Here is a 22,929-nt window from a genome sequence, read left to right on the forward strand (position 1 = left end):
CAGCCAAAACAGAGCTTTATTCCGGTCGTACAGGTGACTGAAATAATTCTCGTGATACTTCGCTGTAACCATAGTCTACTACAGTTTTAGTGTCGCCTAAAAATTGGCCAAGCACAGGGGCTCTCGCTATGGATGGAAATGCCACTTTTCAGCTGAAAGGATAATCCACAAGCATAATTCTAAGTTTGAAACAAAATCACAAAATGTGGTTATAATAAAGCCTTGGGAAATCCGCCTCCTAGCAAATTAATCACCATAGTTGAGGTGACAAACACAGTAGTTCCCATATGCTGATGATGGTGATACATGCCCAAGTAACTCTTGCAGAAACAAAACACAAGCACACAAATACACACTTGTAACTGATACTGTAATCAGGTGCGGTTTGTACAATAAAACTACGTGCTACTGATCTCTTATATGCACAAGTTAAAATACAGGATCAGCTAAGGACTGTTACTATCACAGATTAACAACTAGGAAGACTCCAACCGAAGTGGACTTCATGCTTCTTTGTACTTGGTAAGGTCGAAGGTGAGGGTTCTAGAGCAACTGCAGAAAGATTTGAGGATTTCAATGGTCAGCCTGCATGCAGAATATGAGAAGAAAAAAAGTAATAAACGTGCACTTTTACCTTCGTTCTGAGTCCCTGTAAACACCAACCAGTGCTTCAGCTTTGTCATAGAAGCTGTCCTTCAGCGATATGACAATACTCTGAAACCCACATCCTCCGTCACCATCTTGTTCTTCACCAGTACGTGCGCATGACTTTGATCGGATAAACCCAGCAACCTTGGCGACATTTAAATTATCCAGAGCTGCATCGACTTCATCCAATATGAAGAATGGTGAAGGCCTGAAACTGCGCAGTTGCAACACAAATTTAAGAAATTTGGTTTGGACAGAAGGCAAAGTAACTGATGTCTTAATAAATGTCCACAAAAGACCCGCGTGTGACACACACGCACCACAACAAATAGGTAAGTGTTCACAAAGAGCACTTCACCCTACCAAACTGCAGTTGAAGGCCAATAAAATTTAGATTCCATATACTATAGAACACTGATAATCGCACCAACTCGAAAATCATGAGGCATGAAAACACTAAGATATACTAGAAGCAAAGTTAACACCTAAAAAGAATGTGTGACCACTAATAATCTCTGTAAATAATTGAGACATTCCCCAACTATTGATGTTACTAGCTAATGAACGAGACATTTTTTTTCAATCATGGGAGCATGGTAAAGGAAATATAGTGCCAGGTTTAGCAGAAACATTTTACCTGTGAATAGCAAAAAGCAATGCCAGAGCTGCAACAGTCTTCTCTCCACCAGATAACTGTTCCATGTCTCTAAAGCGTTTCGTAGGTGGCATAGCTGTGTACTTGATACCATGTAGAAATGGCTCATCTTCGTTCTCCAGATTTAGATACGCTGTTCCTCCGAGTGGATGTGTGTGACTTTTTGTTAACTGCTTATAAATTTTGTCTATGCCTTTAGATATGTGATCAAAGGCTTCCATGAACAGCTCATACCTTGGAAATAAGAACAATGAGATGTGAATCACACTTGTCAGAGGCAAAAATATATCCTGGTAGGCTATATGTGGCCATAAAATCTAAAAGAAACATGAAACTTTATATGATTAACAAGACTGCAGCATACTTTTTCAAATAATATTATCATCATGTTTTCAGCAGCAAGCATATGAGCAAGATCTTGTAGATGGGAGTCTTCCCAAACAGACTGAATATTAACATGATGATTACTTATAAACTGTGGGTTTTGGTCGAAAAAAATGCAGACTTGCAAATAGAAAAAAAAATTAGAACAGAGGTCATGTAATTTGATTACATATAACTTTTGAGTGTATTGAAGGTTATATTGTGAGTACAGTTACATTATGTGATGGTATGGTTTTGGAGCAATATTACCAAAAAATGAGTAAGCACAATGTATTCCATAATAATGTAAGCATAACGTGGAGACAAAGCACCACCTGAACGGCATAAATATTAAGCATTCACCTAGCTTGCCACCATGATTATATCAACAAATCAATAGATTGCAAATTATACACTATTAGAATAGCAGCGTGCAAGTGCTTCACTAGTCATACATGCCAATTATCCAAGGGAAACTTAAACATAAGTCACCAGCTTCCACAGCTGATCAGCTTGTCTGTTTGTATTCCAAAAGGGGAACAAGTAGAAGTACCATATCAATGATATCATATAGACTATAGAGAAAAAAATAAGCGGCAATACCTTCTTTGCTTCACAGCGTTATACTTGTCAGCTACCTCTCGCTCTTCTTTTCTGGCCGCTTCAAACTTTTCCGTGACCTCCTTTTCCTTCGTTTGAAGTACTTCATATTGGTCCAGTGCTTTCAAGTTTGGGGCAGTGCGCTCAATCTCAGCCACTAGTGCACCAATTTTTTTATTGAAATCTGCCTCAAGTTTGTCACGTTCAGACTGCCGCATATCTTGCAGGTAGGTTTCACTAAGCTGGCTGTAATCAAGGACAAGTTCTTGTGAGGATGATCCGGTATCCATTGGATCATTAACTGTAGGAAGCTTCAACTGCTCCAGGTCGCACTTCTCATGAATCTCCTTCTGGCGTGATCTAAGTTGCACTAGTTGACCCTCCTAAAAGAACAAGTATCATTTCATTACAGTAGCAGACTTAAGCAAGTGTCGAATCGCTATCAATCAATAAAAGCTCATCTACACACAAACACAATGAAGCAACCAGTCGTTTAACAAAGTTCAGCCATAAAAAATATTAGAAGTGTCCAATGGGTATTCATTGAGTGGTTCTACTGCAGAGAAAACTACCTTTAACTTCAGCTGACGATCCAGCTTTGCCAATGCAGCAGCAAGACTATCATTCTGCTTCTTTAGTTCATCAATAGCTGTCTCACATTCATCTGACTTCAACTTCCAGTCTGTATTAAGGAGTTTCACAAATCAGTACAAACGTGAACAGAAAATGAACAGTATGTATTTAAAACTCTGGACAAACTGATGTTCGTTATGGGAGCCGAGACTAACACTCACAAGATTGCTATGTTCAGATGAGCTCAGGTCAAAATTCACAAGAGCTCAGTATAAATTCATAAGAATACTATGTTCATAAGAACGCTACCAGATAAATGCAAGATTTTCATGGGAAACGCTCAGTTTAAATTGTTTTCATGGGAAGAGCTCAGTTTAAATTTGAAACACTAATCAGTAAAAACCAATAGGACCTTATAAATGAATCTTAACACACAAAGCAAGTTTGCCGGATTGAGCCGACCTACCAAGTTGTTGTGCCTCATTGCTTGCATTAAGTAGCAATGGACAATTCAAATGAAATGGGTTGTGGATCAGCCCACTTGCATCTCTAAACAAGAATTGCCTACTTGCTACCCGAAGTTACGAAGGACTACAGGAAAACAGTCAACATGCTTCGAACATGTACCTTCAGCCTCAGCTTTCAGCTCTTCCATCTGATTTGAGATCTGTTCAGTGACAGCCTTAGCACTAGATTCTCTCTCCTGTAAGGCCTTCAGTTCCTTCTCTAGGGAATCAATTGTATCCTTTAACTTCGCAATCGGTGCATGCATGTCTCTCTTTTGTTCATATTGCAGCCTGCAGAACAAAATGTTGTTTACACTCCAAACACACTATAAGGTATGTCCGCGTAAGTGAAATCTAGACTTAGCCAGCTGATTCACAGAATGCCAATAAATGAGCGATTACTTACTGATATTTCAATTTTGACAATTGATTACTCAGACTTAGCTTCCTCTCCTGCAGTGCTTGAGCGTCTTTCAGTTGCTTTTCTTCATATTCACGGATGTTCTTCACACCAACTGACGTGCTAAAATCTTTGTAAATCTTGTCCACGATCTCATTTATTTTTTTCTCCCGCTTTTTTAATTCCCGTTCGTTTTTAGTAAGACGGATCTCCAACTAAGAAAATTATATTAGTGACTGATGCATAAGTAACACACGGAACCTGACAGGTGAACAGATTAACATAATACCTCTTCTTTTCCTGGCTCCAGATGATCGATTTCTTTCTCAATATTACGCTTCTCAGACGCCAATTTGTTTAGCTTATCCTTGAGGTTTTTCTGCACACAAGAAATATATAAGAAACAGACAGGAAATAGCGGTGTTTTAGGAGGGTTTACAGTAGGGTTAGGGTATTTGACTCGAAGTCAAAACCATCTATCAACCTGTTCGACATTCGAGTAATGTAACTTTTTCTCGAGCCCAGTTATTTTCTCAGATATTGCAAGCTCCTTTCTCTGTAACTCTCTGGGTGAACCAAGTTCTGCCATTTCAGACTCTAGCTGATTTTTCTTCTTCTTCAAAGCTACAGCACAAATTGCATGAAGATCCAGTAAGGCAAATTGCAAAATGATTTGCATGTCTACTGGTAATATTGTAAAATGAATCATACTGACATTCAATTCTACTGTCCTCCCATTTATTTGATCTAGCTTCCATTCCACCACTTACTCCACCAGTCATTGTGCCAGATTTAGTCAAAAGAATCCCATCGACGGTGACGACTAAATAAATAGACATGAGAGCAAAGTAAGCATAAAAATAACCAACCAAGAAGATGACATTTCAGAACATGCAGAAGCATAAGTACATGCACTTACCCTTGTACCTTTCACCGCTCCAACTTAGAGTTTTAGCTTCATCAAGTTTATCACAGACAAGTGTATTCCCAACAGCATACAGAACTGCTTTCTCCAAAGCTCGATCAAATGTATAATGTTAAGACACAAATGATAAGCAAAAAGGGAAAAAGATTGGCACAAACGTTTTTTCCACATTTGACAATGCAAATTAATTTAAGTGGATCTCATACACAACTGACAAACAAAGAAGAAGACTGTCTATACCAACTAATTCTATCTAGCAAAATCACAAGTGAGCAGGCAGGTGTGCACAAAAAAATTGAAGAACAATACTGTGAGTCTAAAAGTAACTAAGTGAAAGTGCCTTTACAGTTTTCTGAGGGGAAACAGAACCGGTATCTTTGTAAAAAAATGCATATCCACATGTGGCAAAGACAGATAACAGACTTGATGGAAGCTATCACACGAGATGATCAAAATGTCAACAACTCTTCTCACACCATGGAATAATACATTACAAATCTGTACAGCAAGTAAAAATGCAAAAATAATTTTATTCATTAAGGCATATAAAATCAACAAGTACATTAAAATTTGATTTGATCGCTTGAAAGAATAAAAATGAAAATAAAATAAAGGGAGCAAGCAGTAAACATCAGTAAGACACAGAAAAAGGATATTGTATCACATCAAAGATCAGCTGTGCAGATCCCCCAAGGGTACGCAACCTCTCAATTATTGGCTTCACACGGACTGATTGTAGTGGAATAAATGTTTGAGGAGGAAGACGTTGTTCCTTCAAATACTGTAACACATGAGACATATATAAGTGACCACACATTCTGGGAGATGGTACGAGAACTAGAGAGCCAACTAAAAAACAAAATTATATTATTTACCAAACAAAGATGCAAAATGTGGTTGCTGGGCTATTGCTATTTGGTTGATATTCTTGTTTTGCCAGAAACACTGTCGCAAAATTCAGATGGCCACGTTTACTTTTTGTGACTGAATTGTTTGCTACAACTGTGTCAAAATACAAGTGGGCAAGGTAGCTAAGAAAGTGTGGCACACTCAGACAGTGGATAAGGAACTTCAGTTAGCCACGTTTTCTTTTTGTGACTGAAGTTTGCCTAAGACAAGTCTTGCAGTGAGATACATCATGTGCTTTCATCCTAAGGGTGCTACACATCATTCTCCCACTCCTTAGGAAGTGGTGCCAACTGTCAGTTCAAATGGATGTAAGGTGCAATCCAAACACCAACTGTCTGTCCATGTGATCCTCGCGTCCATTTGAACGGTTACAAACCATCCAAGTTTCTTTTAATGCTACGTGTGAGAAGTTAGGAAGCTTCCACCAATATATATTTGCACTATAGTATGAACATATCTATTTCATAACCATGCAAGAAAGTAAGTGGCATTATCGCCAATTGATTTCATTTAAGAGGTGCTTTGTATTTCTACATAAATGTACTTTGAATTGTTCTTTATAAAGATATGATTTACTAATACAGATAGCATAGATATAAAAAAGTACAGAAAAATAAACTAACTAAAAATCATGAAAACAGCACCTTAATGCATTCCTTTCCTGTACTTTCATCTTCCACAACTACTGCATCCATGAATTTTCCCATCGCAACTGTGACAGCAAGGTTGTATTTCTTTTGTGAGGGGCGACAAAGTTCAGTCATGCGACCATGGACTCCAGGAAATAGCCGCTTAAGACTCTTGGCAGTTTCTGAAAATTTAGCATCACGCTCACTTTCATTCTTATCAGCTTTGAGTTCTCGTAATTGCGTATCTATCTCATCGACCCTCTGCTTCAGTGTTTGATACTTAGATCTGCATAAAGTTTGATAAACTAACATTACAGTGCAGCAAAAATTGGTATGCTTAATAATTCCATCAAGCACCCTATCAAGATAAAAGGACTTTGGTGCAGACTAACCCTGAAGACTGGCGTTCCTTCGCAATTTTGTTATGTTCCTCACGTAAATGTGTGAGCTCTTCTTCATGCTTGGGGATTGATTGAAGAATCTTGTTGAGCTTTGTCTGCAATTCACTCTCCTGTGATGATATCTCATCAACACGACTATGCAGCTGCTGCATATTCTCCTCTAAATTCTTTTTGGCTTCAATATCAGCATTTAGCTCTTTGTCTAATACTTCCTTCTCATCTCTCAGCTTTGCTGTCCTCATTCCTGCATCTTCCTTACTGTAACAGAAGTTAAGGTCCAGTTGAGCCATCATAGGGATGCAATCACAAATATCGAAAGAATAGGAAGACATTGATCAAAAAGTTTAAATCTATGCATTTGTCAATTATCCATTATTAACTAAAAAACTACTCAAAAATTCTCACGGATTTTTCTGAGGTAAAAAAGGTTCATTCTAACGTTGTAAAACAAAATCATATAGTATGGGCTCATTGCATCTGTATCTATCTGCAGACTGCAGTTGTTAAATACTTCCTCCGTTCACAGCCATTCGAAGTTCCTTTCCAGATACATATCATTCTACTATTTTGAGACCTTTTTTCATTGTGGCACAGCTGGTTAAACTCCTAAATATATCTTATTTGTAGAAACATAAACATGAGAGGGAGAGATGACCTTCTCCTTAGACAGAACATATGGAGATCAGAAATACAGACTCACATTCTATGATATTCCTGGACTTGGTGGTCAGCTAATTGCAGTTTCACTCCTTTATCTTGGCCTTCCTCATTCAACTCCTCGATAGCATTTGTAACATCAGCCAAAGCACTCTGCAGCCTTTTCATCTCTTCCAAATGTTTCTTGTTATCATCCTTCTTTTTGTCAATCTCTTTGTTGCAGCTTTTAATTTTTGATTTGAGCCGAGATATTTGCTCTTTCAATTTAAGAAGCTCGGGTTGCTGAAGAAGAAATATAGTAATTAGAATGTAATTAACATGCCCAGTTCATAAGTTCAACGACATTGATACTTCACTCTAAATCGTTAGAAGAAAATCCATGTTTCAGGCTTCCAGCTACCACAAAAAAGGCATGTTTCAGCTATTAAGGGTTCTGATACAAATTTTGAACTGCAAGCTATAGATTAAACAAAAAGAACTAAAAACAAATGCAACAATCTGCAGTTCCATAGATAAATGTGATGCCTTAAGAGCATACAAGTCATGAACTGAAAGAAGAAGAAATGATCAGCTAAAAAGCAGATTGGGTATCAATATTAACTAAGGAAAACGACAATTATCCACCAATGCAGAAACACTAATAGGGGTGTCCGGTCCGGTGATGACTAAAACTGGGGGAGATCTAGTGCATGTACATGTGTTAGAAAAAGAACACAAGAAGAAAATATGTTAGCTCCTTAGACAAACACAAATATAAGTTCCATGATTGAAGATTTTGTGGAGTTTAAGAGTGGACATAAGGTGGTTACCTTCTTGTCAATATCAAGCTTTTTCTTGGCCATATTCTTCTCGCACATGGTGATCTTCTTGAGAAATGCACTTTGCTCCTTCTTTTTTGCAGCAAGTTCATTTTCAGCGGATTGACTCTCTTCCCGCGCTTGCTGAAGAGAACCTCTTTCCTCCTCAAGTTCAGCTTCTATTTTCTCCATGTCTTTTTCAATGGTGTAGAGTTGCCATAAGAGATGCTCTGTTTTTAACAGTTTCTGAAAACAAGCAAGGAGCCTATAATGTGAATACTAGACAGAGTAGGCAGCCGAAAGTTCAGATTATTTAGAACAGAAGCAATATGTGCGAGAAATGTACCAGGTCCTGCTGTAAGCGTAGGTGCTTCTCAGCCTCTTCCTTCTGCGTTTTCTTCTGCTTCCTCTCCATGACGATGGTCCTTTTCTCTTGATAGACAAGTGCAGATTTCTCTTCGGCGGTATTTTTCTGCGTCTCCAGATCCTCGTACTCCCTCTTGAGCTCGTCAGAGGCCGCAATCTGCTCCAGAAGCGCGGTGAGCTCCTTGGGATTTTTGGAGGCAATGGATTCCACGTCACCCTGCAGTGCAGATGTTCGTGTGAGGTCACCGGAGTTACTGCTAATCGAGGAGGAAGAATTAGTGAGGTACCTGGAAAACGAGGAAGTTGCGGGCCTTGACGAGGATGCCGAGGGATCTGAGCTTGGCGTTGTAGTCGTCCCACGTGACGACCCGGCCGTCGATGCGGTACTCGCTGCCGCCGGCGCCGGTGATGGCGCGGGTGAACTGGAGCTCGGCGCCGGTGCCGGGGAGGTTGTAGACGAGGCGGACGGAGGCCCTGCGGCCCCTCTCCTCCTTGTCGCGGTCGTCGAGCGCGTAGATGAGGTCCTTGAGCTGGGCGCCACGGAGGTGCGCGGACCGCACGCCGAGCACGAAGCTGATGGCGTCCATGAGGTTGGACTTGCCGGCGCCGTTGGGGCCGATGATGGCCGTGAAATCGTAGAAGGGCCCGATTGTCTGCGCCCCCTTGTACGACTTGAAATTCTCCACCTCCAGCCGATGGATGCGCCCGCCGACGGCCCGGCTGCCGTGCCCACCGGATGTCGCCGCCGCGGCCGCCATGCCTTCCCGTCCTCCTAGTTCCCCTTACCCTACCGAAGTGAGCTAGGGTTTTCGTCGGAGAAGGGACATTCGAAGTGCACGGGGAGGAAGAGGAAGACGGGCGACGCTCGCTGCAATCCAGGGCCGTTTTCTGCCCGAATTCAGGCCCAGCGGTTCAATGGGCCACGCAAGCTTCACGACTGCCTCGTGATGTGAGAGCCTGTCAGAGGGTTTTTATTTCAAAAACCTAAAAAAGCAGATAAAAACTAACCTAGCAAAAACTCAAAACAAAAACTCAGTTTGGGAATAAACAGAGAAGGAGAGATGGGACTGATTCAGGCAAGACCTAACTCGGTTTGGGATGAACTATGGAAGTGCAAACTACCAGCTAAGATAAAGATTTTTGCGTGGAAAACTTTGCATGGTATTTTTTCCGTCTTGAACTCTTGGCGAATCGACATATTATAAATAATAGATCATGTCCCCTTTATTCAAATACATGTGAATATATAAAACATATCTTGTGGTGAAGGTGCTATGGTAATCTGGAAGAAAATGGCCATGTGGAAAATGGTTCAAGAAGCATGTGTAACTGATAGATCGGGTAGTCTAGTTCTTGATTATCTGATGTTGGGGAAGTTTATGCATGATGCAGAGAGAAAATTTGAATAATTTCAAAGTGATTTTTATCACTACTACATGATACATCTGGTGGATTAGATGTCATAAACTTCACGGTGAACCGGTTTTAAAATATCTCAAACTAAAGTGTCGATCAAAGTTCTAGCAGCAAATTTTGCATGGGCTTGCAAATAGAAACATGTGGAGAAGAAAAGTGGCTCGATCAAGGCAAGAGAAGATTTTGTTACTGTTAATGTAGATGCATCTTTTGAAAGTATATAGATGGTAACCTAGAGGAGCTGAATAGATTCTACAAAAAAGGTTGATTTCTTTTGCAACTTTAGGCTTTGCGGAAATATAAATGAGCCTAATGCAATCTAGATGAGACAACCTTTATGATTATACAAGCTACTTCAAGCACGAAGGTTATCACAAATGTAAAAGCACAAGTAAACGAGCTAGGATAGAAACAACTGAGACATGCATAGACGAAGATGTATTTCCGTGTTCTCTTCCTTGAGAGGGTGAGTGTGACCCACGAAGGATTTCTCAGCGCCACGTAGTATCACCTTCTTCTCCCAACCTATCCCACGAAGTAATAGCTCTCTCACTTGTGTAGGCCTTTAAGGAAACCTGAAAGGATCGTATGTCACCTAGGGGGTGAATAGGTGCTTTATCAAATTTTAATTCTTTTTCCAATCTAGACTTGACACAGAGGTAAATTTTCTAGATATGCAACTATGTAAATTTACCTATATGAAAAGATGCAAGCAAGCAATACACAATACAAGATACAAGTAGTAAAGTGCGTAAAAGGGTAGAGGTAACCGAGGTGGAGCACGCGGAGACATGAGGGTATGATTCCCGTAGTTCCTTCCTTGTAAAGGGAAGTATGTCTACGTTGGAGGGGTGTGGTGCCACAAAGGCCAACCAACGCCACAAAGGCCTCACCATATTCTCCGGTGAGCAACACCACAAAAGCCTAGCTCACGCTCCACTAAGCGGTTGCCTTGAGGTCGCAACCATCACCTTTACACAAAGGTTGGGGCACACATCCACAACTCAATTGGAGGCTCCCAACAACCAACCACGGAGCTTTTACAACACAAAGCAAGCTCTGAGGGCGACTTCTCACTGTTGGGGGGATGACCCCCGGTATGCCAAAGGCATGCCGAACTTGCCTAGTTTAGGCTGGTTAGGTACCGGTTTAATGTTTATTCCGGAACAATGAGATCAAGCTTAAGGCTAACTAAACCTGTGCCGGTATCCTAGGATGGGTATACCGGAATGGGCTAAGAAGGTACCGGATTACCGGTACAAGTTGCATTGTAGCACGTCGGCAAGCTGGTCGAAGATTCTCTCAAGAGCTAGAGGACAAAGATGAGCGAAGCACTTCAGCTTTAATCGAAGCTCTGAGGCCAAAGCAGAAGATGACGTAAAAGGAACCGGAGGACGTCAGCCTCCCTGATTAAAGAGATACGGCGTCACCGGTAGCCAAAGGGGCTTTGTAAAGTAGTTTGTCTAGTCAAAGATGCCATTAGGGTTTCCTAGGGTTTCTTCCCCTATAAGCCACCCTCTCCCCTATATAAGGAGAGGGAGCACACCCTTGCGCGGGGCGCGATTACCTTGGAACTGATAGCATGTAACCGATTTCGACCATGTAATATAGATATCCAAAGTTGAGCTAGTTCTTGTGTTCTTCTTCTTCTACCTCTGGCCAAGGCCAAGTTCATCAGGAGAGCATCCGGAAATCCATCCGGAATTCATCCCCATATAACCAAAACCCTCCCCCGAATCCTCTAGCGCACATTCGGCCCCAACTTAAGCCATCCCATGGCATCTGTCTGTTCACCACGACGACAGTTGGCGCCCACCGTGGGGCCAGCAGCTGCGCTTGCTGGAGTTCATATTCGGGCGGGCCTCCTCACCATCTCCGGCTAGCGTGTCGTCACTGCGCTCGTCGACCGCGTCCTCGCCATGGACTTCATCAACGACAACATTGGGTGCTTCGCCAACGGCGGTAAGTTCCCCAAGAACGGCCGCATCATCGAGTTTGGTAGCCTCCGCGTCTACTACGGCACCGTCCCGGAGTGCTAGTGCCTCTCGCCGGTGCTGGTGGCGCCAGACCCGCCAAGATCTGCAGTTCGCAGCGGCCACGCCGCCGGCAGCGTCGAGGTGTTGGTGGTTGGCGCGGCTAACGCCGGCAAGGAGGTCGCGGCTGAAGGCGCTGGGCTGACAAAGTCTACGCGCACGGCCAAGCCGCCGACCGAGCGTGACCAAGGGGTTGCGGGAGCACCTGCAGCGCCACCGGAGACTCCTCTCCAAGCGGCGATGAGCTTGCTGGCGACGCCCATCGCGCAGAACATCGACCCGGCAGCGGCTCAGGCGGAGCCGGGAGGCGCAGCGACGAAGTTGCTCTGCTCGGAGGCGCGGACATCATCCGGGCGCAGCCGCGAGCCGAACCTAACCCTACGTGAGTATAACGCTGTCCATGTCTTTGCTTCGTTAGCGCTCGGACCGCTAGAGTACCGAAAACCGGCTTAGAGCTCGCAATCTAGATCAGGATCTGCGTAGGGAGATTCTTGCCGGTAAAAGTGCCTCTGCATCTCTGAGCATCGTAGAGAAACCTAAGTACAGTAGCCCGGATAGAACCATAAAAGCTGCTAGGGCTGCTGTAGAGCTGTGTGACTCGCTTACCGGAGATGCCTTAGCAAAACAACAAGATCGTGTTAGGGAGTTGCTTGATATGATACAGGAACAAAATGCTGAGCTTGCTAGAGTAAACAAAGCTGCGGCGTCAAAATCTGTGCGTTCGGCTAAAAATGCCGGAAGCAAGTCCCATGGGCAGGCATCGTCCCCCCATCCGGACAGAAGAAAAGAAAAAGAAGTGAATGCGCAACAAATGACTGTGTATGATCCGGTACTTGCCGGAAAACAACAAGCCGGGAGACACGAGGCCGGAAGAAAAAGGCAAGGGGCAGGTAGTGGCTATGCCGGAAATGGCTATGCCGGAAATGATTATGCCGGTAGAGGTGAAACCGGGCAAAATTATCGTGCACCAAGAGCTGCTTATGTTGAAGAGGAAATGCCTCCACCGAGGTACCGGCAGGCAAGAGCCGCGGTACCGGAACGATACGATGAGGCTGATTCGGGAACAGAAAGAATCGCGGCCTACCGGAACCCTTTGGGGGAACGTGTAGGAGAAAGATGCTTGCCAGAACGGGATGAGAGGCACCGGCTGGACAGGGTATATTTATCTGAGAAGGTCCTCCTGGCCCAAAATGCTTTGGCCCACGGATCATGAAAGAGGAACCACCGGTTCGCAACTTCATGTTGCCCCGTGACACAAAAACATATGATGGCACCACTAAGCCGGAAGACTGGCTCGCGGATTACGTGACCGCGGTATACGTCGCTGGCGGCGGAGGAACTGTAACAGGTGGAGGCAACCGGCGTTGGGCCGTGAGAATTGTGCCGTCCTTCCTGGTAGGACCGGCGCACATTTGGCTTAACAATTTGCCAGCAGGAAGCATAAACGGATGGTTGGACTTTGAGGAAGCTTTTGTAAGCAACTTCAGCAATACGTACCGGAGGCCAAACAGGCCACAGCAGCTCGCCTTGTGCGTGCAGCGCCCAAACGAAATAGACCGGGATTACTTGACCCGGTGGAACTCCACAAGGAACTCCTGTGAAGGGGTGATCGAGGCACATGCCATTGCTTGGTTTTGCAATGGATGCAGAAGAGGTTCGTCGTTGTGGGAAAAGCTGCAGCGAAACATGCCGGTAACTCTGGCAGAGATGATATGTGTGGCAGATAACTACGCATTGGGAGATCCAATGCAACCAGCGGTTCAAGCTGAGCCAGAACAAACGAACCAACCTCAGTAGCGCCAAGAGCAGTACCGGGATAACCGGCATAACAAAAGAAGGGAAGACTTTCCGTATCGGAGGTATGGTCCGCAGCAAGTAGTCGCGGTGCAGGATAATTCCGGCGCCAGAGGCAAAAAACCGGATCGCAGCCGTGGGCGGGTCCTAGAAAACAATGGGTTGAAAAGAAACCGTGGTAAAATGAAGAGAGGTACACCATGGAAGCCGCTATGGATCAGCCGTGCCGGTGGCACACGCCTAACCGGCTAGACCGGCAAACCATTTGACAAAATATTGCACTTGGACCAAAAGATTGATGGAAAGAGGCATGATGAAAGATGCGAGGGACCAGAATGCCGGAAGACTACCACCACCACCACCGCTTACCGGAGCAAATGCTCTACCGGTACAACCTCAGCCGAACCGGCAGCAACAACAACAAGTTCATCAGTTGGAAGATGGCAATGGCCAACCACCACCACCGGCACCCTTGGGCCGGAATGTTTACCAGGATCCGCACTTGTGCTACGTTGTGTTCGTTACTGAGCCAACTGACAAGCAAAGCGTGCATCGTCGTTCCATGGAAGTGAACACGGTGATGCCGGCAGTTCCGAAATACATGATGTGGTCTGATCAGGAAATTACCTGGTCGTTCAAGGATCACCCAAAGATAATGCCAAATCCGGGTGGCTACGCTCTTGTTGTAGACCCTATCATGCATGGGCCAACGACTCGAGTGAAGTTCAACAAAGTGTTGATAGACAATGGGAGCAGCATAAATATCATGTACCGGCACACTATGCATACGCTTGGGATAACAAAGAACATGCTGCAACCAACTCACACAACGTTCCACGGAATCGTTCCGGGGCTGTCATGTTCGCCCATGGGAAAAGTCCGGGTGGATGTGTCGTTTGGAGGACGTGACAATTGCCGGGTCGAAAACCTTCTGTTCGAGGTGGTGGACCTAGACAGTCCTTATCACGCACTATTGGGGAGACCGACATTGGCGGCATTTATGGCCACAACTCATACGGCATATCTCAAGATGAAGATGCCGGCACCTCGCGGACCCTTAACCGTGGTGGGAAACTACAAGATCTCGCTGGAAACTGCTTCCGCCGGATCAAATCTGGCAGAGTCGCTGGTGATCGCAGAGGAAAAAAGGAGGATGCAAACCGCTGTTGCGCTGGCTCAGTCCTCACAGTTGAGCTTAGCGGCAATGAGTGGAAACTTGGGAACACCAACATTCAAGCCAACCAAGGAGACAAAAGACATTGTGCTGGACCCGGCATACCCTGAGCGTACCGTTCGTATCGGTGCTAACCTGAACGAGGCATAGGAAAGCGCGCTCGTCAACTTCCTCCGTGAGAATCGGAATATCTTTGCCTGGTCTACTGATGACTTGGTAGGTGTTCCGAGGGAGTTGGCTGAGCACTCTTTGAATGTCCGGAAGGATGCAAGGCCGGTACGACAACCCTTACGCCGGTTCGCTGAAGACAGGAGAAATATCATCGGAGAAGAAGTGACAAAATTACTGGTTGCCGTTTTCATCGTGGAGGTACTGCATACTGAATGGCTGGCCAATCCGGTGCTCGTCGAGAAGAAAAAAGAGGAAGACCCCAAAGCTCCAAAGGTGTGGCGCATGTGCATCGACTACACCAACTTGAACAAGGCTTGCCCGAAAGATCCTTTCCCTTTACCCAGGATCGATCAAGTGATAGATTCTACTGCTGGCTGTGAGCTGTTGTCTTTCCTGGATGCTTATTCCGGTTTCCACCAGATTCCCCTGAAAAAGGAAGATCAAATAAAAACTGTGTTCATTACCCCGCACGGGGCTTATTGCTATGTCACAATGCCTTTCGGTTTGCGCAACGCTGGTGCCACGTACCAGCGCTGTATGCAAAAGTGTTTGTTTGATCAAATTGGAAAAAATGTGCAAGTCTATGTGGACGATGTCGTGATAAAAACTAAGGTAAAAGAAACCTTGATCGATGATCTGAGGCAAACGTTTGACAACTTGAGGAGGTTCCGGATGAAACTCAATCCGGCAAAATGCACCTTCGGTGTCCCTGCCGGCAAATTGCTTGGCTTTCTCGTATCAAGCCGGGGAATTGAGGTTAATCCGGTAAAAATCCGGGCTATCGAAAGAATGACTATACCACAAGACCTCAAGGATATGCAAAAGTTTACCGAAAGCTTGGCATCGCTAAGCCGGTTCATAAGCAGGTTGGGAGAAAAGGCCCTGTCACTCTATGCTTTGATGAAAAAATCAGATACCTTCGTCTGGACCCCTCAGGCAGACGCAGCGTTCAAAGAGCTAAAAACGATGCTGGCAACTGTGCTGGTATTGGCTTCGCCTCTAGAAAGGGAGCCCATGCTATTGTACATAGCAGCAACAAACCGGGTCGTGAGTGTTGTGGTTGTGGTGGAAAGAGAGGAGGAAGGAAAAACCGTGCAAAGGCCGGTATACTACCTGAGCGAGGTGCTCTCCCTCTCAAAACAAAACTACCCTCACTTCCAGAAAATGACCTACGGCGTGTTCATGGCCGCCACAAAGCTTAAGCACTACTTTGAAGAGCACCCCATGAAGGTGGTGAGTGAGGCACCCATTTCAGATACCATGTGCAACAAGGATGCCAGCGGCAGGATTGCCAAATGGGCAATTCAGCTATCACCGTACGTACCGGTATACGAGAGAAGGGACGCCATAAAATCACAAGCTTTGGCTGATTTCTTGGTCGATTGGGCGGAAATGCAATACAAACCGCCGGAACAAAAGGTAGAATACTGGAAGATGCACTTTGACGGATCCAAGCTCAAGGAGGGTCTAGGTGCCGGTGTGGTTCTTACTTCACCAAAGGGAGATCATCTCCGGTACGTTCTACAAGTACACTTCAGGGCATCAAACAATGCCGCTGAGTATGAGGCTCTGATTCATGGGCTCAAGGTCGCAAAAGAAATCGGTGCACACCGGATCATTTGCTATGGTGATTCAGATCTTGTGGTGCAGCAATGTTCCGGAGATTAGGACGCGAAAGATGCCAACATGGCCTCCTACCGGTTTCATGTGCAAAAGATTGCCGGATTTTTTGAGGGATGTGAGTTTCACCACGTGCCGCGGGCGGAAAATGAAGCTGTCGATACACTTTCTAAGTTGGGCTCCTACAGGCAAGAAATTCCTCCCGGAGTAGCTTTGGCTCACCTAAGGGTGCCATCGATCAAACCAAGTCCGGAGTCCGAATCAATTTTCGTACCGGAATCACACGTTGTGCCGATGGACATTGACGAAGGAAACCCGGGGACTGTACCGGCAAACCCGGGGACTGCGGTGTCCATACCGGAAGAAGCTATGCTAGTGGATAGTATGGAAATAGATGCACCGGTGTTTCTGATTCGGGAAGCACCATCTTGGGTTGAACCTATTAAGGAATTCCTGGTCAACGGCACCTTGCCGGTTGACGAAAATGAATCGAGAAGGATCCAGAGGAGGTCCAAAGCGTATACCATCATCAATGGTGAGGTTTACAAAAGAAGTGTTACCGGTGTCCTCCAAAGATGTGTGGAACCGGAAGAGGGAAAAGAGATGCTTGTGGAGATTCACCAAGGGGAATGTAGGCATCATGCCTCATCAAGGGCGCTGGTGGCAAAAGTGTTCCGGCATGGGTTCTACTGGCCCACGGCATTGGAAAATGCTGAGGACTTGGTACGGAAATGCAACGGGTGCCAGAGGTACGCCAAGCAAAACCATACCCCAGCATCCGGTCTAAAAACTATACCTCTAACTTGGCCATTCGCTGTTTGGTGCCTCGACATGGTTGGCCCATTCAAAACTGCAAGAGCATGACTCACATCCTAGTAATGGTGGATAAGTTCACCAAGTGGCTAGAAGTGAAACCTATCGCAAAGTGTGATGGGCATACGGCGGTGAAGTTCCTGAAAGATGTCATCTTGCGGTATGGATACCCGCATAGCATCATCACTGAAAATGGGACAAACTTTGCTCAAGGAGAATTCAAGCGATTTTGTGAGGATAACAACATCCGGTTGGATCTGTGCTCAGTGGCACACCCGCAAGGCAACGGCCAAGTGGAAAGAACAAACGCTTTGGTACTTTCCGGTATCAAACCAAGGCTGATTGAACCGCTTGAAAAGACACCGGGATGTTGGCTCGATGAGCTACCGTCAGCGCTGTGGAGCATAAGAACAACACCGAACCGGTCTACCGGATACACTCCTTTCTTCATGGTTTATGGGGCGGAAGCCGTGATACCAACCGACATTATTCATGACTCACCAAGGGTTCAACTCTATACCTAAGAAGAGGTAAAAGAGGCCCGAGAAAATGATGTGGACCTGCTCAAGGAAGCAAGAGAGCTGGCTTTGGCAAGAACGGTCATATACCAGCAGAACCTCAGGCGCTATCATAGCCGGAAGGTTAACCCGAGGGTGTTCCGGGAAGGAGACCTGGTGCTACGCCTAGTGCAGCGCACTGAGGGGCGCCACAAACTCTCACCTCCGTGGGAAGGACCTTTCATTGTGAGCAAGGCTCTGCACAATGATGCCTACTACTTGATCGATGCACAGGAATCAAAGAAGGGAAAGGCGGACAGGTCAGGAGAGGAAACTAAGCGTCCATGGAACATAGCTTTGCTGCGTCCTTTCTATTCCTGAAGAAGTGCTGTAAGGAGTTCCTTTTTGTACCTTATTTGCTATGAATAAAAGATGTCGGCACCTCGAATGAAACTCGGGGACTGCCTCTACCGAAATTGCATGCAACGTGTTTATTTTTTCAGTATACCGGTTGCCTGTTAGACATTTTCTTTTCCGGTATAGTAGCGTGCTAAACCTACCGGAGTCTTCGACTTTGCTGCTGTCCGAAACCTGGCTTCATGGCAAGCAAGATAAACCGGAAGGACCTAAGCATGCGAAAAACGCAAAGAGAGGTGGAGAACAAGTGATCCGAAGAAAACTTGGCTAACCCCGGTTGTACCGGTTTTTTGTGAAAAATTTCGAATTATTTCTAAGTTCAAGAAAGTGCTTGCTTGGCAAAAGAACTTTGTGACTCATACGCCAAAAAAACCCAGAGAGGTAGGCAGAGCCAAAGCAAAAGAGTCAAGTGTGCATCAAATTGGATGCGGAAACGATTCCGGAATCTTCACGGTGCAAGATCAAAACAAAACAGTAAAGGCAAGTTGCTAAAGTAGCACGCAAACATAACTTGATAAGCTACCGGTATACAAGATACCGGCATAATAAGTTGTAGCACATCCAAAAGAAACTGCAAAGTATTATCTTACATCAGATACCCCGGCATACCGGGGTAGAATTTAACCGACATTGTTTTAAGATACTAGGTGTGACAAACAAAGTGAGAACATTCAAGCAATATGAGGCTGGGGACCAGCAGCGGGAGCTTCCGGAGCCTGCTCTGGAGGGGCGTCACCTTCCTCAACATCCTCCTCCTCATCCTCGCCGGAACCCTCTTCCTCGTCATCTGTGACTTCATCTTTGAGGTCCACGGGAGGAGGGATGAAGGCGCGAAGGCGGGCATATTCGGCGACCCGGTAGGCGCGATCCTAGCGCTTGGCCGTGAGGACCGGATCCTTGTCGGTAGGAGCATCGCCACGAAGGCTATGGAGGGCGTCGAGGTCTAAGTCCTCGTACCAAGAGCAAGCAACGCGTAGCGCTGAGTCAGCCCCGGCACGGGCCGATGAGCATTTCCACTCCCGGAACCTTCGGCAGGCGTCCTTAAGACGACCAGAGAGGAGGGTCACGTTGGCCGGAACGGCTTCCCCAGGCCACAGCAGGTCCGATCCGGCAGGTCAACCAGATGCCGGTCCACAGCCCTCATGTGCTGGATCCGGGCGGCAAGCGCGACCAGATGGTCGTAAGCATCCCAGGGCGCATCCGGGTTGCTCAGGGATTGCTCAGCCCTGCGCTCCGCTACCTTCTTGAACGCGTGCGGCTGTCAGTCCGGGAAAAGCCCTGCAAGGAAAGAGAGAAGAAAAGATAAGGACATACTGCCGGAAGATATAAGCTTGTAAGCAAAGAAGAAAAGAAAAAAGACTTACTAAGGGCCAGCGCATCGGCCTGCATGACCAACCGGTCATACTCAACCTGGTCCGTGGTGAGGGCCGTGATCCGGGCTTGCGCCTCCTTCCGCAGCCGGGTCTCCTCCTCCAGCTCCTTCCGAAGTTGGCTGCTGGCATCGGTGAAGTCCTTCAGAGACTCATCCAATTTGGTTTCAGCAGCAGCCTGGGCCTCCTTCAGCTCCCGATCGTGCCGGAGCTCAGCCTGCATAAGCTGGTCCTTAAGCGTAGCGGAGAGGGTCTCCTGAGCGTCCAGGGCCTTGCGGTGCTCCAGGACAAGCTGCTCCTTTTCGGCTGTTATCCGGAAGGAGAAAGGATTAACAAATGAATCCGGTAAGTTCAAAAGATGCAAGAAAAACGAGAAAAAAGGATAGTACCTTTGAGCGCCGAGAGCTGGGCGGTGAGGTCCTCGGAAGGGGCTTCCGGAAAGGCAGCTGTGGGAAAAACTTGTGAGTATAAGTTGAAAAGAAAAAAGGAGCCGGAGGCGGAGAAGCTAACCTTGGCATTTGCTGTGGGCCTCGGAGAGGTACCGGTGCTCCCACAGAAGCTCCTCGAAGAGCTGCTTCCGGGCGTCCAGCGTGCCCTGTCCAAAGAAAAGTACCGGTAAGGCTATGCCGGCAGTATACTTCAAGTTTCGCGCTAAGAGCTGCGTTCTCAACCCGAAACTCGGGGACTGGCTATGCCGGTTTTTGGTGTTTCTAAGGGAGTTTCGCGCTAAGAGCTGCGTTCTCAACCCGAAACTTGGGGACTGTCTATGCCGGTTTTTTGTGTTTCTAAGGGAGTTTCGCGCTAAGAGCTGCGTTCTCAACCCGAAACTCGGGGACTGGCTATGCCGGTTTTTTACGTTTCTAAGAAACTTTCATGCTAAGAACTGCGTTCTCAACCCGAAACTCGGGGACTGGGAGGATATACATATAAACCGGAAGATTGAAAACCGGCATCAATTTAAAGAACTTGAAGTTTCTGCTACTTACCACCACGTTGTTGTTGGCGTCGTGCCACGCAAGGTCAAACTCCTTGACGACGCGTCTAAGCCGGCTCAGGTATTGGGTGGAGTTTCGCGGACCGGAAGGATCAGCAACCGGTAGCTTCTCCTTGTTCAAGCCGCGAGTGGCCGGGGACAAGTCCGCCAGGTTCCACTTTTCGGCATAGGCCTGCGGCGGGCCCAGATCGACCTCGCCACGGGTGAGCTCAGTAATCCGGCCCAGCTGAGCTGAGGCCGTCTCACTGGATGTAACGGCGGCGCGGCCGGCATGGAGAACCAGTGACCGCGAGCCGGAGGAGGGGGCAGTGGCCGTCGTGACCACCGCAGCAAGTTGCTCGGCTGTGAGCTTGGCGCCCTCTGGAGGAGTTGGCTTGGCGGCAGATGGTTGGCCAGAAGGAGCTGCCGGAGGAGGTGCTGGCATGTCCTTGGATGGCGCAGAAGCTTCCGGTGCTTGTTTTGCCGGTGGTGAGCTTGCCGGCGCGGAAGAGTCCGACACGGTCTTGGAGGGGGAGGAGGCAGATGCTTTCTTCTTCTTCTTCTTGGGGACGGGAGGAACCAAAGGTTCCGCCCTCCCAGCGTCTTCGGTGCTGGCGCCGGTGTTGTTGGCGCTGGTGTCTTCAGCTTCAGGAGGGGAAAGTGACAAGGTATTAACTTGTCAATGCCTACGGATTGTAGACTAGGGTTTAGTTAGATGTAGAGGGCAAGTAGATCTCGAAGGTTTCAGCCGAAAAGTACTCGACGAATATGAAACTAGGGTTGTGTTGACAGTAAATTCGATCCTCTCTTTGTCCCTCGACTCCCCTTATATAGGAGGCGGAGCCGAGGGATTCGTAATACACACGTTTACAGAGTCCGGGAGGGTTTACAACCCATCCCGCAAGATTACAAACGAGGACTCCTATTACAACTCTAGTTTTCCTTAATAGTATCTTGGGCTTCCGAATCTTCTTATTCTTCGGGTGATGGGCCTTTAGTAAACCCCGGGTACCTTCTTCGGCAGGCCCATTGGGTATGCCTATGTCAGTAGCCCCCGAGATTTTGCTTGAATCGCAGAGTCAGGGAAAATCTCCACCTTTATATTTATTCGACAGTTTTAAACTTTTCTATGTTTCTTCATATGAATTTCTATATTGTACAGCAATAATGGTAATTGGGGCTAGTTCATCTGACGGATCAGGTACTAGTTAACTGCTCTAGTGGCAATCCGCAAAAACCTACTTCAAGATCACGTCCCCGGACATGATCTCGGGATATCGGTGTAAACTTCGACGAGTGCCGCTTAAGGTCTTACCATTCTGTCGAGTCCCAGTTATATTTATCGGGTACCTAACGCGTCCGTTAGGATTTTTCTTCGTATCTGTTGATACGGATAAAAGTAGCAAACTGACGTCTACGGGTGCTTCTATTCTTGTAGACAGTGTTGGGCCTCCAAGAGCAGAGGTTTGTAGAACAGCAGCAAGTTTCCCTTAAGTGGATCACCCAAGGTTTATCGATCTCAGGGAGGGAGAGGTCAAAGATATCCCTCTCATGCAACCCTGCAACCACAAAGCAAGAAGTCTCTTGTGTCCCCAACACACCTAATAGGTGCACTAGTTCGGCGAAGAGATAGTGAAATACGGGTGGTATGAATGAATATGAGCAGTAGTAACGGCGCCGTAAAATAGCTTGCTGGCGTGTAGTTGATGGTGGTAATATGGTAGCAATAGTAACGCAAGAAAACGATAAACAAGCAGCGATAGCGATATTTAGGAACAAGGCCTAGGGATTAGACTTTCACTAGTGGACACTCTCAACTTTGATCACATAACGAGAATAGATAGATGCATACTCTACACTCTTTTGTTGGATGATGAACACCATTGCGTAGGATTACACGAACCCTCAATGCCGGAGTTAACAAGCTCCACAATTCAATGTTCATATTTAAATAACCTTAGAGTGCATGAAAGATCAACACGACTAAACCAAGTACTAACACGAGCATGCACATCTGTCACCTTCACACTATGTAGGAGGAATAGATCACATCAATACCATCATAGCAATAGTTAACTTCATAATCTACAAGAGATCGTAATCATAGCCTACGCCAAGTACTAACACGGATGCACACACTCGTCACCATTACACCGTGCGGGAGGAATAAAACTACTTTAATAACATCACTAGAGTAGCACATAGATAAATTGTGATACAAA

The 22,929-nt window shown here is 46.1% G+C and overlaps 1 protein-coding gene across 1 annotated transcript; it reads right to left on the bottom strand.

Annotated features, from left to right (window-relative positions):
• Nucleotides 1-215: 215 nt before the first annotated feature.
• Nucleotides 216-9,208, bottom strand: LOC124670141 (structural maintenance of chromosomes protein 1). Its single transcript, XM_047206680.1, has 18 exons — nucleotides 8,717-9,208; nucleotides 8,410-8,646; nucleotides 8,076-8,309; nucleotides 7,310-7,548; nucleotides 6,601-6,867; nucleotides 6,224-6,494; nucleotides 5,327-5,451; nucleotides 4,665-4,774; nucleotides 4,461-4,568; nucleotides 4,230-4,369; nucleotides 4,035-4,124; nucleotides 3,752-3,960; nucleotides 3,467-3,636; nucleotides 2,839-2,948; nucleotides 2,270-2,649; nucleotides 1,286-1,537; nucleotides 635-862; nucleotides 216-552 (listed from the first exon to the last, which is right to left on the bottom strand). The coding sequence occupies exons 1-18, from the start codon at nucleotides 9,185-9,187 to the stop codon at nucleotides 504-506; spliced, it is 3,690 nt and encodes a 1,229-aa protein (XP_047062636.1). The 5' UTR covers nucleotides 9,188-9,208; the 3' UTR covers nucleotides 216-503.
• Between the last annotated feature and the right edge of the window lie 13,721 nt (nucleotides 9,209-22,929).

Source organism: Lolium rigidum, chromosome 1 (assembly GCF_022539505.1).
Source record: "Lolium rigidum isolate FL_2022 chromosome 1, APGP_CSIRO_Lrig_0.1, whole genome shotgun sequence".
In the NCBI taxonomy this organism is placed as follows: Eukaryota; Viridiplantae; Streptophyta; class Magnoliopsida; order Poales; family Poaceae; genus Lolium; species Lolium rigidum.

Bases quoted from the DNA above. Each gene is read 5' to 3' on its own strand.
- LOC124670141 (XM_047206680.1), bottom strand. From the start codon at position 9,187: ATGGCGGCCGCGGCGGCGACATCCGGTGGGCACGGCAGCCGGGCCGTC. The intron at 3,961-4,034 runs GTATTATGTTAA...TAATTTTCTTAG, and splicing joins TGGAGCCAGGAAAAGAAGAG to TTGGAGATCCGTCTTACTAA. The intron at 2,650-2,838 runs GTAGTTTTCTCT...TTGTTCTTTTAG, and splicing joins ATCGTCAGCTGAAGTTAAAG to GAGGGTCAACTAGTGCAACT.